Source organism: Myodes glareolus, chromosome 6 (genome assembly GCF_982192425.1).
Source record: "Myodes glareolus chromosome 6, mMyoGla1.1, whole genome shotgun sequence".
Taxonomy (NCBI): Eukaryota; Metazoa; Chordata; class Mammalia; order Rodentia; family Cricetidae; genus Myodes; species Myodes glareolus.
Window position 1 is genome coordinate 47,373,360 of NC_142031.1, and position 15,862 is coordinate 47,389,221.

The window sequence follows — 15,862 nt, forward strand, 5'->3', positions numbered from 1 at the left end:
AGATGCTGTGACTCACAGACTTCCAGACTCTAAAGGATTTGCCACAGCACACACTGTGCCTTATCCAACTTCACACAGAGCCCTTGCTGTCCGTGGTCATCAATTCATGGTACTAGCATCTGCACTGAAACTAGGCTGCGCCTTCACCAACAGCATCTTCTGGGTTCTCTTCAGGGACTCTGGTTCTGCATATGTGTCAAGCCTCGGCTTCTCTCCATGACCCCTTCAATCTTAGGACTTCAGTTACAACTGAGGCTTTTACCTTCACTAATGCACTCTCCTGCCTCTCTTCAGGGATTCCTGCCCTGCCATAGAGTGACAGGCCTCCACTGCTCACCGTGACCCCTTCACGCCTTCAAAACCAGTCCCACCTGGGTGACTCATATATATTACCAAGTTTGGCTGCCAGCATGAGATGTAGCCTTGGACTCTCTGGACCACAGCTTCTGTGTGCTGACCGTGAGGAAATACTCCCAGAAGACTTCACCTAAATGAGGTTAGCCTGTTCTTAATCACAGCTGTTTGTACCAATTGTACCAACAAAGCAAAGGTTTTGTCTTACTGTTGTTGGTTGTTTTTTACTCTTTGTCTCTTTGGAGCCTGCCACCCAGCTCCCAAAGAAATTACACAGAATCTTATTCTTTCTTATGAACGCCCAGCCTGAGCTTGACTTATTCCTAGAAAGCTTCCTAACTTAAATTGTCCCATCTATCTTTTGCCTCTTGGCTTTTACCTTTCTCTATTTCTGTATATAGTTTCTTCCTTCTTGTTCCATAACTGGCTGTGTAGCTGGCTGGCTGGCTCCTTCCTTCTTCCTCTCCTCCTTTTCTTATTCCTTGATCTTGCTTCCCTCTTCCCAGATTTCTCCTCCTATTTATTCTCTCTGACTGCCAACCCAGCCTATCTTTCTCCTACCTGGCTATTGGGCATTCATCTCCTTATTAGATCAATCAGGTATTGTAGACAGACAAAATAACACAGCTTTCACAGTGTTAAACAACTGCAACACATCTTTGCATCATTAAACAAGTGTTTCACAACAAAAATAAATGCAACACATCTTTAATATTCTACAGCACCTTACTGGTTATTATCACTCAAACAACACTGACAGAGTCTTTGCTTCCCTCTAAACGTCACAAACTAGATCTTCACCATCTACACTGCTTCGGTGTTTATCTTCTTAGTTCCCACAATAGTTGACTAAGCTCTAGATGCTCAATGACTTTTCTGGTCCAAAGTCCTAAAGTACTTCCACAATCCTCCCCAAAACAAGAGGGTCAGATCTGTCAGAGCAATAGCCTACTTCTCTTCACAATTTCTATCTATGACTGTGATAAAATACCATGACTAAAAGCAATTTGGGGAAGGAAGGGTTTATTTCATCTTACACAAGTACACCAGAGTCCATCACTGAAAAAAAAACTATGACCAAAACTGGAGCAGGAACCATGAAAGAATACTGTTCGCTGGCTTTCTCCTCTTGGCTTACTCGATCTGTTTTCTTATAGAACCCAGAACCACCTGCCCAGAAATGGCCCTGCTCCCAGTGAGCTGAGACCATCTGCACCAATCATTAACTAAGAAAATGCCCCCATAGAGTTACCTACAGACAGATCTTATGGCGGGCATTTTCTCAAGTGAGAGTCCTTCTCCTCAAATGACTCTACCTTATGTCAAGTTGACATAAAACTTACCAAGACAAAAATTAAAACGATGTCCTGTTGTTATCATTTTGAGACAGGGGTTTGTCCAAGCTGGCTTCACGCCTATGAGACACCTGCCTCAGGCTCCAGAGTGCTGGGGTTGCACATTTGTGCCACCATATTAAGTACAAAATTGACCTAGTGGCTCATGTCTTTCCAGTGTTTGTAGCATTGCTGACTAATGTTCTGTGATAGTGTATTTTAACCTTTTCACTACAATAATGAAAACCTATTAAAGATGCCGATCACAGTGTAACAAAAATAAGCAGAATAAGATAGAATTCAGTGTTCATGCTACCACACCAGTGAGAGCCATTTTTTAATCTACTGTTTTCAGAGCTACAATGAGATTAGAAAATCTTCACCAATCAAGAGGTCTGTTTGATTGTGATGACATAGCCTTTTGAAGAGGAAAAACAAGTTTTATGTGTGGTAGAGTATAGATGAGTTAAGTAATTTCATATGGTCACAATATTTAAACCCAGTTTTAAATGACTTCAAAGTTTGTTTTGTTCATGTCCCTTCAAAACCCACGTGTTTAAACATTAATTCCCAATGGTTGAGGAGATGGAACCTTTGAAAGGTGATCATATCCTAGAGCTCAGCACATATGCATGGGATAGTGCTCCAGCTGCTTTGTTCCTCATACCATGGAAAAGCAAGTCCGGAGTGCCATCCGTGAACTGAGAAGCAGGTTCTCACGAGACATTGAAGTGTCTTCTCTCTTGATGCTCCCAGCATCACTCTCAAGCTGTTGCAGAAGCTTGAAGACAATGAGATGCCCAGCCCCTTCTCATCTCTGCCCATTATATCTTACACTTGCACATCACAGCCCATCATTTAAAGAAGTTATGATAAAAGCAAGGTGGTTCATGGAGATGGGGGGAAGGTAGCTATGATTCTTCAGGTTCCTAAGTTTGCAGTCTTAACAACATGGGGAAACAGTAGTACTAGAATTGTTCTGGAAAGTGGTGGTTCTGACATTTTCTGAATGTACTTAACATGAATGAATTTGTCTTCTTTTGTAAGGAGAACTTGAGTTGCATTCTGGAGTTGACTGCTCATGGCACACACTCTTAGAGGATGCTTGTTGGGACTGAATTTTTTATTCATATGGCTGTTGATTAAAGCAGATGTAGGTAAGAGATTTCTGTAATCTTGTCTGTAGAAAGAATTGTAGTTTAAATTCTCAGGTACAAATGAACCATGTGTTGTGGTAAGTGTTCTAAAGTGAATTTTGTAGTCAGTCTTTTAACATTTAATGGATAAGTTTGGCTCTGTAGTATTGTCTTATTTATTTTAATAATTAACATTGGATATAATCATGTATTTACTCTTGAGAAATTGGCTAAGAAACCTGAAGCATAATGGAATGCATTTTGGAACCAGAAAGATGATTCCGCAGGTAAAGGCCCTTGCTTTGCAAACCTGACCACTTGAGTTTGACCCTATGAGCCCACACCGTAGCCTCAAATGTGTACTGTGGCCCATGTTCACACACACATAAATGGTAAAATTAAAAGTTAGAGTGTACTTTAGCAGGAGTATTCATGGTTGAATTCAGCTATCATATGAATATGATACATACATATGCATGTCTATAAATATGCACAGTGTATGTGTCTACATTTTCCTGGCTTCTTGAGTAAGAGTTTGATTTGGTCTTTCTGGCCCATTACAATGAAGAATCAAAGAAATCAAGACCAGACATAGAATAAAACAAAGAGAGGGAAAGAGATTCCATTTAGCTTTGAAAATAAAAATGAGTGTTTTCTTTTAAAGGATTGTTCAGTATTTCATTTACTTAAGCCAAATAATAACTTCTTCACTAATTCCTCTTTTATTCATATTGATCCTATCACAGAATTATCCCCAAAGATGATTTCACTGGGGGATTTACATCACATCTGAAATTGAGAATGCATCTCTATTTTGTAGTTCTTTTCACTGAAGTGTGTCAGTGAAATGCTTTTGGAAGTGAGTTAAATGGGAATTCAAGATGACATTGGTGATAGTAACTAAGTCATAAGAATCATCCAAAAAGAGGAACATACACGTCATTTACTTCAACCATATTACCCAGGGGCCTACAGCTTAAAGAAATATCAAAATGCAGGTTATTGGACCCACTTTCCTTTTTTTTTGTTTGTTTCTTTGCTACATTTTCTGACTTTGTAGCCTGGTCTGGCCAATAATTCATGATGCTCCACCTTAGCCTCCCATGTGCTGGGATCACAAAATCACACATTTGAATATTTTAGCTTTATTATAAAATGATATTACAAGTTATGCTTATTTAATACAACTGATATATTAAGAGAAGAAATTATTTCTACATATGCCCCTAAAGTCTTGTAAGATTATCTTTGTTTTTCTTAATATAATTATTAAAATAAGCATTTTAAATTACAAAGACGATGGGAATTATATAATTTATCCTGAGAAGCTCTCTTTAAGTGGTCTGGTGTGGAATCTGAATGTAGAAAAGTCTAATTCTCCAGCATTGCCAATGTTGCTGGAGCAATGTAGGTTATTAACAGTTCCGTGGTCTGATGAGTTTTAATTTCACCCTACTATGGAGATTGAACAAACTCTCCATCTTGAAATGGATGTCTTCCTTCTAGCTGAGTTTTGCATTTGTCTCTTCCTGCAGATCCCTGCAAGCGAGGCACAGTGACTGTCAAGCCTTCCCTTGTGATTCCACTTGGGTCAGCTGTCAATATTTCCTGCTCTTTGAATCACAAACACCGCTGTTGGAATCATCCTGGTTCTAAATTAGTCCTCTTAAAGTCTGGCAAAATAGTCCATTCCCACAATGGTCACTCCTCCACTTTTCAAGTCTCCAACCTTTCCGTTGGTACTACCGTATTTGTCTGCCATGTGTACTGTCCACAAACTAGTCAGTACTATGTGTGTGGAGCAGAGATCTCAGTTGGTGGTGAGCATTCCTTTCTGAACTCTCATGAAGTGGTCATTTTGTGTGTGTGTGTGTGTGTGTGTGTGTGTGTGTGTGTGTGTGTTTATATGTGTGTGTGTGTCTGTGTGTTTATATATTTCTGTGTGTCTGTGTGTATCTGTGTATCTCTGTATGTCTATGCATGTGTTTTTGTGTTTGTGTGTGTGTCTGTATGTGTGTTTGTTTGTCTATATATCTGTGTGTGTGTGTGTGTCTGTGTCTGTGTGTATCTCTGTATCTCTGTATGTCTACGTGTGTGTCTGTGTGTGTCTTTGTGTTTGTGTGGGTGTGGGTGTGTGTTTGACATGAGATAAATAGAAACCCAAACACCAGACAGATTTCTCTGTTCTCCCATAACATTATTTTATTGGGAGACCAGCCTGAGAATCCTGGTGTGAAAAGTCTAGAAATCAGCAGAATTAGGATCTTATTTAGGAACTTGCAGTCTCTCTCCATTTCTTGTCCTTCACTCTCTCTTTCTCCCAGTTCTTCTCTTTCTTCCTTTCCTCTTTCTCTGACCATTGGGATAATTTGCTTACTTTCTGTGCGTGGCTTTTTACAGCTAGTTTGCCACACCCTCTTGGTTTAGGAAAACTGGTTCAAAGCTACAAGTTCCTAAAGCGATGGGAGAGTGTCTCTTCCAGCTCTTACATCCCAGACTAGCTGCACATCACTGAGCACCTCCTCTCCCGTCGCTTACTGCCCAGCAAGTAGTTCTTCCATCTCCACCCACGCATGAGGAGTGACAGTCACACACAGAGAGGCTAGCAGGAAACTGCCACCATACTTAGGGACCTTTCCTGGAATTATGCCCAATGCAAAGCTCATGGGCTAATATTTCAAGAAGGGAGCTGAGAGTGAGAAACGAAGCTAGGAAATACAGTTAATGATTCCTTTAGTATTGGGATAGTTCTAGAAAGGTGTCATTAATTTCACCATTGTGCAAACAGCACAAAGTATACATAAGCTAAAATGGCATCTCCGGATGACAACATCTCACAGGATCGTTGTTAAAAATGTGGTCTGTAGACTGACACCATTGTGTGTACATGATGGTATGGTGTGGTGATGTTACTAAGCTAGCAATAGCCTTCGCAGAAAATACTGCTGACGGTTTGATCATTTGAGGACATTTCCAGGAAAAGCATATGGAAATACAATAGCAAGAAAAGGGGAAAACCTTTACCTAGCTCCCCATGAGTCCAAGTTTATCCCATAGAAACTCTTTTATTCTACTGGCTTGCATAGTTGGTCCCTCCAGGCAACTCCTAAGAGGAAAGAACTAGAACATCACAACTGGCCTCTGCTGCATGAGCACAGGGGAGGTAGCAGACCCCTAACTACAGTTTCTAGCCAGAAGCCCACAGCTTCTCAGGTCCAGCTTGGCAAGTCACTGAACATGGTTGAATCCTGGATGGTTTTGTGGCTCTTTTTAGCCTCCATTATGGAGGTATATATGCCTAAATACAAGTATGTAAGGAAATGCTTATTATTTTAGCAAAATGAGTAATTTGTTATTTTATTAAATAGAACCATGAGAGCTATATATTGTTATAGGCAGTCAATAGACAGAACTAAATACTGAGATGTTATTTTGTCCGAGGTCCCACGACGAACACTACTGTGTACATATCTGTGGTGGACACTAGCAAAAAAGGTGATATTTTTCCATCAGTTATGGCTTTGGAAGAAATGGCGAGGATTTTGCAGTATGCATTTTTTTATCTTGCCAAAGGCACATCTATCTGCATTGGAATCTCAGTACTGTATTAGAATGGAAAGGTTGTGCAAGTAAACATTTTCTCAAAATCCTCCATTAACTCTGTTCTTCAAAGGATCTGGGTTCAATTCCCAGTACCCATCTGGAGGTTCATAACCACCTGTAACTCCAGTTGCAGAGAATTTGATACCCTCTTCTGCACTCTGTGGGCACCAGGACTAGAAATGGTGCCTAGATACACATACAGGCAAAACACCCATGAATACTTTAAAAATATATTGTTTGAAAACAGACAGACCCCTTGCCTTGTATATCTTTGTTTTGACAGCTACTATGCCTCGTCAATGGAAGCTATAAAAATCTGTATGCATAAGAAGTAATCTATACCTATTCATAAAGTACTTCAAGCGATACAGTGTCTTGGCATTGCATGGAGACAGAGACAACTGTTTGTTTTGGTTTTTTAATTTGTCACTGGTGGTGGAGATTTGTGTCTGTCTGTTTGTTTGTTTGTTTGTTTTTGTTTCTTTGTTAAGACAAGGTTGAACTACATAGCTCTGACTGTCCTTGAATTTACAATCCTTCTGTGTCAGTCTCCTGAGTGAGGGAATTGTAGTTGGGTGCTACCATGCCTGGCTTAAAACTTCTTCTTATAATGAGTTAGTATTCCTCTGGCATTGTAGAATAATAAATATTTGTCTTTCCAGGAAAAAAAGGGGGTAGAATTATGACTTGTCAGCCACACCTGAACCGGAGCCCTGATTCTGCCCTTCATAGTTTTGAAGTCTGGGCAGATGTTTTGCCTAAGTCTTTGTTTCTTCTTTGATAACGTGAAAAATAATCTTACCTACATTATGGAGTGCTCTGACTGAGAACTGCATATAAGACACTTGGCACCAGGCTTAGGCTAAAGGAAGTGGTCAGTATTTATCACTATTGCTTTAATTATTAGAGAAAATCCATGCCTCGGGAGCAAATCTGAGCATGTTAGAAAATGACTTCATCTAGATGTGTAAGGCATGTGGAAGTTATTATCAATATACTGCAATCAATAACAGTATGATCTTGATATCACCTTCAGACTATTCCAAACACCAAGTCTTGCTCTTTCTTTGTAAAGTTGCTCCAGAGCCACCTCAAAACCTATCATGCCTCCAGGAAGGAGAACGTGGGACTGTAGCCTGCACCTGGGACCGTGGACTAGATACCCATCTGAAAACTCACTACACTTTACAGTGAGTAAGAGGCTATGTGGCTGTTTTGTGTGTATTCTATCTTACAGCCATATTAAATGGTTCCTTAGATGCTAAGGAGAAACAGCAATAGACCCATCACCAAGAATTTAAATGCCATTTCCTATGTCTGTCACTGAGAGCTGCTCCTGTCACTTGAATTATAAGGCCTGATATCTTGGTTCTACATTCTCATTTAAAGTTTTCTTTGGGTCATCCAAGATCTCAATTAAGATAGTGTCCCTACAATTAGGTTAAGATGCCTGTGTAAAACCCCATCTCCTTTGTAATCTCACACTTTTGGGCATCATGATATATAAAGGGACTCTTCCTTGGAGGAATTACATTTTAAAATGCAGTTGGCTGGTGTGAGAGTCCACAAAAAGAGGGGATATGGGGGGCCTCCCTTTTTGGAATATATCCCATAATCCCATCACAGGTACAACTGTGCCTAGGTGAACAGGAAATAGAAAAGACAGTGGGACCAGGATGGAGTTTTCCTACCTCTGGACTGTGAGCTCACACCATACTTCCATTGAATGGAGGTCAGATATTCAAAGATTCTTTGGATAAAGGTTAGAACTTACCTTAAGAGACATGATAACAGCCAGGGTTTGGGAAATTAAAGAGTATAGACCAAAAGCCCTCTATATGGTTATTCATTTCAAAATATTTCAGTTGTACCTAAAAGGAGATAAGGAGGCGACATAATCCTATAAATGAGAACAGGATTCAAGTATCCCCAAAAGAATATTCCCTAGTAATAAGATGAGCCTTAAAATGTGTCTGGAATTTTTGTTGTTAGATCATTTTGTTCTTTTGTAGTGACTGTAGGAAGCAGCATGTAAAGTATATTACTAAACACGGTTGTGCTTCGGTTACAGGTTAACTGGACCAAACAATGTGACCTGTCAGGACCAAAGCAGTTGTCAGAATTGTAATCGCTCGAATCTTGGGATCAGTCTAACCTCTGATTTAGCTGAATCCAAGTTCACAGTCAGTGTCACTGCCAAAAATCAGCTTGGAAACTCTTCTTCATTTCCATATACGTTCACATTCTTGGACATAGGTAAATTTGATTGCAGTTTTCCAGGCCATTTACTGGTCATTTACTGGCACATGCAGATTTGTTTAAAACTCACTAAAGTCTTCTATGTGTAGCTATTTTAAAGGAGTCAGGAGCTGATGGAAAGTAGCAATAAGTTTGAGGCTATTGTGTTGCATGTCATTGGCACATTGGTCCTCTTTAAATCTAGTAAGTGGTGTCCACACATCTATAATCTGGTAAAGATGAGATTGGGTTAAGAGCAGTTATTTCAAATAGCTGACAAGTGAAACCAACATTTTGAATAGCTCATGTCAGTACTTAAAGTAATCGCCGATCATAAAGCCTGACTGGTACATTTTGGTTTGTCTTGGTTACTAGTGAGGCCTCTTCCTCCATGGGACATCACAATCAATTTTCTAAATGCTTCTGGGAGCAGATGTATCATGCAGTGGAAAGACGAGGGGCAAGTGGTGCTCAATCGACTCAGATACCGGCCTTCCAACAGCACGTCCTGGAATATGGTAATAAATAGTCTTAAGAGGAACAGGAGAAAATCAGTAAGGTCTCTTGGCCTTGTTGCACAGACTCATCTTATTATGTCAATAAATTAGGGAGCTTAGGAACTTTCAGCCTAGAGACACATATTGAAATTGCATCAGAAAATTGTATATACCTCTGTCTACATTTTAGAAATTTTGTGTGTGCAAGTATTTCCCTCCCCCACCCCCACCAAAGAGGCAAGAAGAGAGCATCAGATTCCCTGAGGCTAGAGTCACAGACTGCTCTGAGCAACCGTATGGTTGCTGGAAACCAAAACCTGGTCCCAGCAAAGGCAGCACATGCTCTTAACTACTGAGCCATCTCTTTGTTTATTAAGAAATATTGGAGGGGATGGAGAGGTGACTTAGTGGTTGAGAACATTGGCTGCTCTTCCAGAGAACTATGGTTCAATTCCCAACACCCAAATGGCAGCTCACAACTGTCTGTAACACCCTCTCGCAGACATATATGCAGGCAAAACACCAGTGCACATAAAATAAAAATAAGTCATTAAAAACTGATAAATTCTGGGAGAGAGAGAGAGAGAGAGAGAGAGAGAGAGAGAAGAGGAAGAAGAAGGAGGAGGAGGAGGAGGAGGAGGAGGAGGAGGAGGAGGAGGAGGAGGAGGAAGGGAAAAGAAGGCCAGGCGTGGTGGTACACACCTTTAATCTCAGTACTTAGGAGGCAGAGGAAAGCAGATCTCTGAGTTCGAAGAAAGACTGGTCTTCAAAGTGAATTCCGGGACAGCCAGAGCTGTTACACAGAGCTTGAAAAAAAGAAAAAATAAGAAAAGAAAGACTGGGGTAGAAGAGTTGGGTCAGTAGGTAGAGTGAGGACTGATTGTGGATCCTCAGAACCCTCACTGACGAGAGGGTCATGGCAACATAGGTGTGTGATCCCAGCACTGACAGACAGAGACAGGAGGATCTCTGGAGGGCACTGGTCAGCTAGTGCAATCAGTTAGCGAGAACCAGGTTTAATGAGAAACTTTACTCAAAAAGTAAAAAAAAAAGAAAAGAAAAGAAAAGAAAAGAAAAAAGAAGAAAAAGAAAAAAGAACAGTAGAGAAGCAATTGAGGAAGATACCTAACATTGACCTCTGGTCTCACATGCAAAGACATGTGTGTGCCCCACACATGCACACACATGAACAAGTATACACACACATACATTCACTCACACACACAAACACAAGAAATATCTTGATCCCCTGGTACTGAAATTATTTCCATTGTTTAGTTTTATTTATTTTGTGTGGTGTGGGGGAGGGGCTGGTTCCCCCAAATCTTGGGGATCAAATCAAATATCAGACTTTCAGCAAACCCTTTTACCCATCAAGCAATCTCATGATATCCTTAGAGTCTTTAAACAACAGCAGGTTTGGTTGGTTAGTTGGTTGGTTGGTTTTGGGGTGCTGGTAATTGAACCCAAGGCCTTGCCTGTATGGAGCAGGTGTTCTGCCAAACTCTTAAATTTTATTTTACTATTTTGTGCGTGTGTGTTTGTGTGTGCGTGTGTAAGTGCAGGTACATGTGTGCCACAGAGGATATGTGAAGGTCAGAGAACAACTTTGGGGGGTCAGTCCTTCCCTCCCACTGTGAGTTCTGAGTGTTGAACTCAGGTTATAAGGTTTGCACAGCAAGCACCTTTACCAGCTGAGTAATTTCACAGACTCTGATTCTGAATAGTTTAAGCCACAGGCTTTCATAAGCCTATTTGTAATAAATAATTTGTTTCTCCTTATTTTTCCTTCCCCTTCCTGGTTTTTCTTTTTTTAACATTAAAAATATTTTGGAAAGAGGTATTAGAGTATGTACTCGAAGGCTTATGTGGAACTAGATCTTCCCAAGGATAAGACTGCCATTTGATATATTAGGACTACACTGTATGTGTGGGGGTGTTGGGAGTGCATATGTGTTCTGGCATGTATGTGGAGGTCAGAGATGCCAGTCCCCACTTTTCAATTACACCTCATTTGAGACAGTCTGTGTTTGTTGTTCACATATGCACACCACAAGCTTGTAGCATTCCGCTGCCTCCTGCATCACCTCACTGTTGGAGCCTTGGACTACAAATGCCTGTGCCTAGATTTACACCTGTCCTGGAGATTTGACTCAGGCCCTCACATTTGGTCAACAAGAACTTTACCCACTGAGCTGTTTTCCCAGCCTGGTACTACCACTTTTTATGATAAAATATGTAGAAGTACGATTCCTTCAAGAATTTTTGTAAAGTGTAGTGGCTTATGATAATAGAAAAGGATTAGCTCCACATATTGAAACTCAAGAGAGCATGACTAACATTTTTTCCTGAAACCAGTTTTATGTCTATGCTAATGCATTCATCATATGCTAATTATATATGGTGTAGAAATTTCTCCACAAGGCATTAAGAACTGACAGATTTTTGGGCTAGTGTGAAAGCACATACCTATAATCCCAGTGCTCTGAAGGCTGAGAGAGAAAATAGAATCCCAGACCAGCCTGTGCTGTGCCCTGTGTGTGTCGGTTGTCCATGGCAGCCAGAAGAGGGAGGATCCTGTGAGACTGGAGTTACAGACAGTTGAGAGTCATTGTGTGGGGAAGTGCAAATCAAACCTTGGTCATCTGGAAGAGTACAAATGCTCTTAACCATATCTCCAGTCCCCGATAGATAGGCTTTTAATCTCTAGAGTATTTTTTAAAGAGAAACTCTTATAATAGGTTAACATCTCAAATTCAGTAACCTTAGCATTATTCATTCTCATTAAATGGTAGATCTGGAGAATTTAAAATGTCATCTTATCTAGATTGCCCTTTCAAGTTGAAATTCTCTGTATCAGGCTGGGGAAAGGCCTCAACAACAGAGGACCTGGCTTTAGTTCCTAGAACCCATGCTGGGTGACTTAAAACTGCTTGTGATACCAGTTTCAAGGGATCTGATGCCCTCATCTGACTGGCCTCTTTGGACCTCCTGCACATGCATGGTACACATACAAGTGCTCAGGCACACGTATACATAAATAAAGCAATCTTTTCAAAAGTCTTTGTACTATTCTTTCTATATATGAGCTTTGAACATGCTGAAGACATACTGTACGACCAAGCTCCTTCCTCCTTACATTCATTTGCTACTAATAGGTATCTTAAAACCCTTGTGAGTTCTGCTATTCATGCTGTTCTACATGATTGCCTTAATGAGTAAGAACATGTGTTTGTCACTAGAGCCAGTGGTGGGTAGAGAGGAAGGAAGAGATTGTCTGAGTAAAGAAGTGACATCAGGCTCACCCTTAGCACATTAACACCTTAAACAACTGAAGTAACCTATGGTGTACTTCAGAGTGGTCAGTAGAGTGTGAAGTTGTTTACTATTTTCAGGTTGTTGTTGTTGTTGTTTGGTAATGTGTGTGGTTGTTCTGCATGATTTATTATTTCTGTGTTCACGTGCATGTTTGGTACCTGCAGAGGCCAGCACAGGGCATCCGATTAAATCCCCAGGAACTGGAGTTATAGATGGTTATGAGCTGCCATGTTGAGTCCTCTGCAATAATAGAACCCAGGTCCACTGCAAGAGCAGCCAGTGCTCTTAATCTCTGAGCCATCTCTCCAGGCTCAACGCTTACTGTTCTGTGGGAAAGGGGTCTTATCTCCTTTCTTTGGCCATTGCATACCCTCTGCCTGTACTGAACTGTCACACAATACACAGCCCACTCCATAAGAATACAGAAGCATGGTATCTCAGTGAAACAAATCTCATCTGATTCAAGGTTAATGCTACAAATGCCAAAGGAAGATATGGCCTACAGCATCTGAAGCCGTTTACAAAATATGACTTTCAGATTTCGTCTAAGCTGTATCTTTCTAAAGGAAGCTGGAGCAATTGGAGTGAGTTACTGACAATACGAACACCAGAGGAAGGTAGGCATCCAGCCAAAACAGAGGGGGAGGAATCAGTAAGAGGGGACTGGAAAAAGCAAAGTCTTCCCTGGAGTAGACTCATTCAGTGCATGGGTTACAGAAACTACCCGGGAAGGCAAGTTTATGATGCTAAAAAGCTTAACAGGAAGGAGGCCAGCCTGCCCGTGTCTGCCGTCAGTCAAGCCACTGCCTTATTGCCGTCTAGTAAAATGTGTGTTTTTTTTTCTCTTACTTTCTCAGTACCTCTTGTTTTCCAAAGCTGTAGCCAGTAATTAACCTCATTTCTTTGATATATTTTATTGCTTTAGTTTTTTGAAAATTAGAAATGATAATTTAGAAATTATAAAGCATACTAAAAGTTTGAAAGAGTTTCTGAAGACAGTATCCTAAAATAAAAGGAATGTCTAACAATCCTCTTTCCTCAACTGTTGCGTGGCACTTCCGCAGGCCTTTGGCGCTATCCTGCTCAAAGGAGCCATTTGGACCAGGACCAGGAGCAGCATCACAAGCTCAAGTTTTTAACCTAAGGAATGGGCTTTTCCTTTTGATATTTATTAAGAAGTTAATTTCACAGAAATATAAGCCAACGTTTTATTGAAACACAAGTCCTTACATAATCTTTCTGTTGTATCAACAAATTGTTTCTTCATTTTATTAGTTCTCAAAGAGTTTTCTGTAATATGTTTTGATCGTCTTCACTCTGTCCACAGCTCCTACCACATTCATAGCTGACCCACACAATTATGTCTTTTTTTTTTCCTGTTGTTTGTTTTAAAAACCCATAAAGTTCAATTTGTGCTGCCCACATACTCTAGGATGTGTGGTCTTCACTGGAGGGTGGCCAACCTACTAAGAGCTACACACCCTTAAAGAAAACTCTCTCTCTCCCAGCAGTTACCAATTACCAATAGCTCCTCAGCAGGAAGTGGGGCTTCATGCTCCCTCCCCTCTCCATGGGGTGGGGGATGACGGACACTTTGTCCTTTGTCCATGTTGAGCTTGCAGAGTTCTTGTGCATGCTGCCTCAACTCCTGTGAATTCTAAAGTGCAGCTGCCCTGCTGGTTAGAAAACCCTTCCCAATAGTAACAACCCTTGGAATTCACAAGAATCCTGTTTCGTTTTGTTTCCGTTTTGAGTAGTGACATAGTAAGAACATTTCATATTGTTGTGGGGTATTCACTAGAGAAGACTGCTAGAACATGGGTTTAAGCCGAGAGAACATTTTTATTAACTGACTAGCAACTACACTGTATGTTCGGGATCCCAGTGTAGCTCTGAGACTTTCTGAGAGTGAACTTTCAAGCGAACGCACACACGCGCACACACACACACATACACACAAAACCATACTTCAGTTAACAAGAACAGTTAGACAGAAGCAGAACTATAGAATCTAAAAAGCAAGGTTAGTACATTATGAGACTTTCCCAGAACTATATGGACTTTGATTTAGTTTTAGCAGGTGGTACTGTCTACCTGCTGAGTTTTAAAACTGAATGGTATTTTCGTCATGGAGTCAGTTGTGCTAAGGTCTGGGCCCTACTCAGGTCTGGGTCCTGTTCTGATACTTTATGTAAATTTAAATCAAAGAAAAAATTACAGGAATATAATCAATTGTTTATTACTATCTAGAGTTTTGTGAGACGATTTTTTTATTTCATTTTACATTCCAACCACAGTTCTCCCTTCCACCCCTCCTCCCACCCCCACCTCTCTCCCCTACTTCCCCCACAGCCCATCCCCAACCACTCCTCCCAAAGGATAAGGTTTCCCATGGGTCAACAAAGCCTGGCATATTAAATTGAGGCAGGTCCAAGCCCGTCCCCACTGCATCAAATCTGAGCATGACATCCACCATAGGGAATGGACTCCAAAAAGCTAACTCATGCACCAGGAATAGATCCTGGTTCCACTGTCAGGAGCATCTCAGAAAGACCAAGCAACACAACTGGTAAGACAAATTGACTGGCTGACTTAGAACTCACTACATATACCTGGGTGGGCTTGAGCTCACAGAGCTCTACCTGCTTCTGCTTCCCAAGTACTGGGATTAAAAATGGGCACTATCGCGCCCAGCTGAAGTTTTTGTAATGCTGATATGAACATCTAAGTGGTTATTTGCAAAAGTGGGAAAATGTATATGAGAAGAAGCCTTGCATGATTAGGCTGCAGTCTTTGAGCTCCTAATAGTTGGGGGATTTGTTGATTTTGTTTCTTTGTTTTGAGACAGGGTCACCTATATAGTTCTCTTTAGTCTGTAACTCAATATGTAGGCCAGGCTGACCTTGAACTCAAAGACCACACCCTTGCCTCTGCCTCCTGAGCACTGGTATTAAAGGCTTGCACCACCCACCCCCAGTGTGAAGTAATATTTTTTTTAAATACCTCGTGGATTATATTTTTGTTTGCACAATGCAGATAAGATTTTTTCAAATAGGTCAAATTTGATATTCAAATTCATAATAGTATATGGGTCTAGACATCTGTAAGTTACATTATTGCATCACATGGGTCCGAGCTATAAACTACAGAAACATGAGGCTTAGGAATCCTTGTCATTTATACATGGATTAATGATTTACTGAGAAAAGTAAGCTATTTAATAGTTATCAAAAAGAATTTTCCTTTCTTATTTTTTAGTACTTACCTGATAAACTCAAACTTCTCTAAGGCAAGCTAGAAACTCTAACATGCGATGAATAAGTTACCAGTCACCATGAGGCTGCTGTGTTCAGAGCAGAGCAGGCACCCAGAGATCTGAGGC

The 15,862-nt window shown here is 40.7% G+C and overlaps 1 protein-coding gene across 2 annotated transcripts in view; it reads left to right on the forward strand.

The window, feature by feature from the left end:
- Il12rb2 (interleukin 12 receptor subunit beta 2) overlaps positions 1-15,862 on the forward strand; it is a 78,532-nt gene that overhangs the window by 11,494 nt on the left and 51,176 nt on the right. For both annotated transcript variants that reach the window (XM_048439977.3, XM_048439978.3), the window contains 7 exons: positions 295-496; positions 2,736-2,845; positions 4,360-4,644; positions 7,503-7,617; positions 8,499-8,683; positions 9,041-9,183; positions 12,947-13,097. In XM_048439977.3, the coding sequence (XP_048295934.3) occupies positions 2,770-2,845; positions 4,360-4,644; positions 7,503-7,617; positions 8,499-8,683; positions 9,041-9,183; positions 12,947-13,097 (955 nt within the window). In that variant the 5' untranslated portion in view covers positions 295-496; positions 2,736-2,769. The remainder of the gene's footprint in view (positions 1-294; positions 497-2,735; positions 2,846-4,359; positions 4,645-7,502; positions 7,618-8,498; positions 8,684-9,040; positions 9,184-12,946; positions 13,098-15,862) is intronic.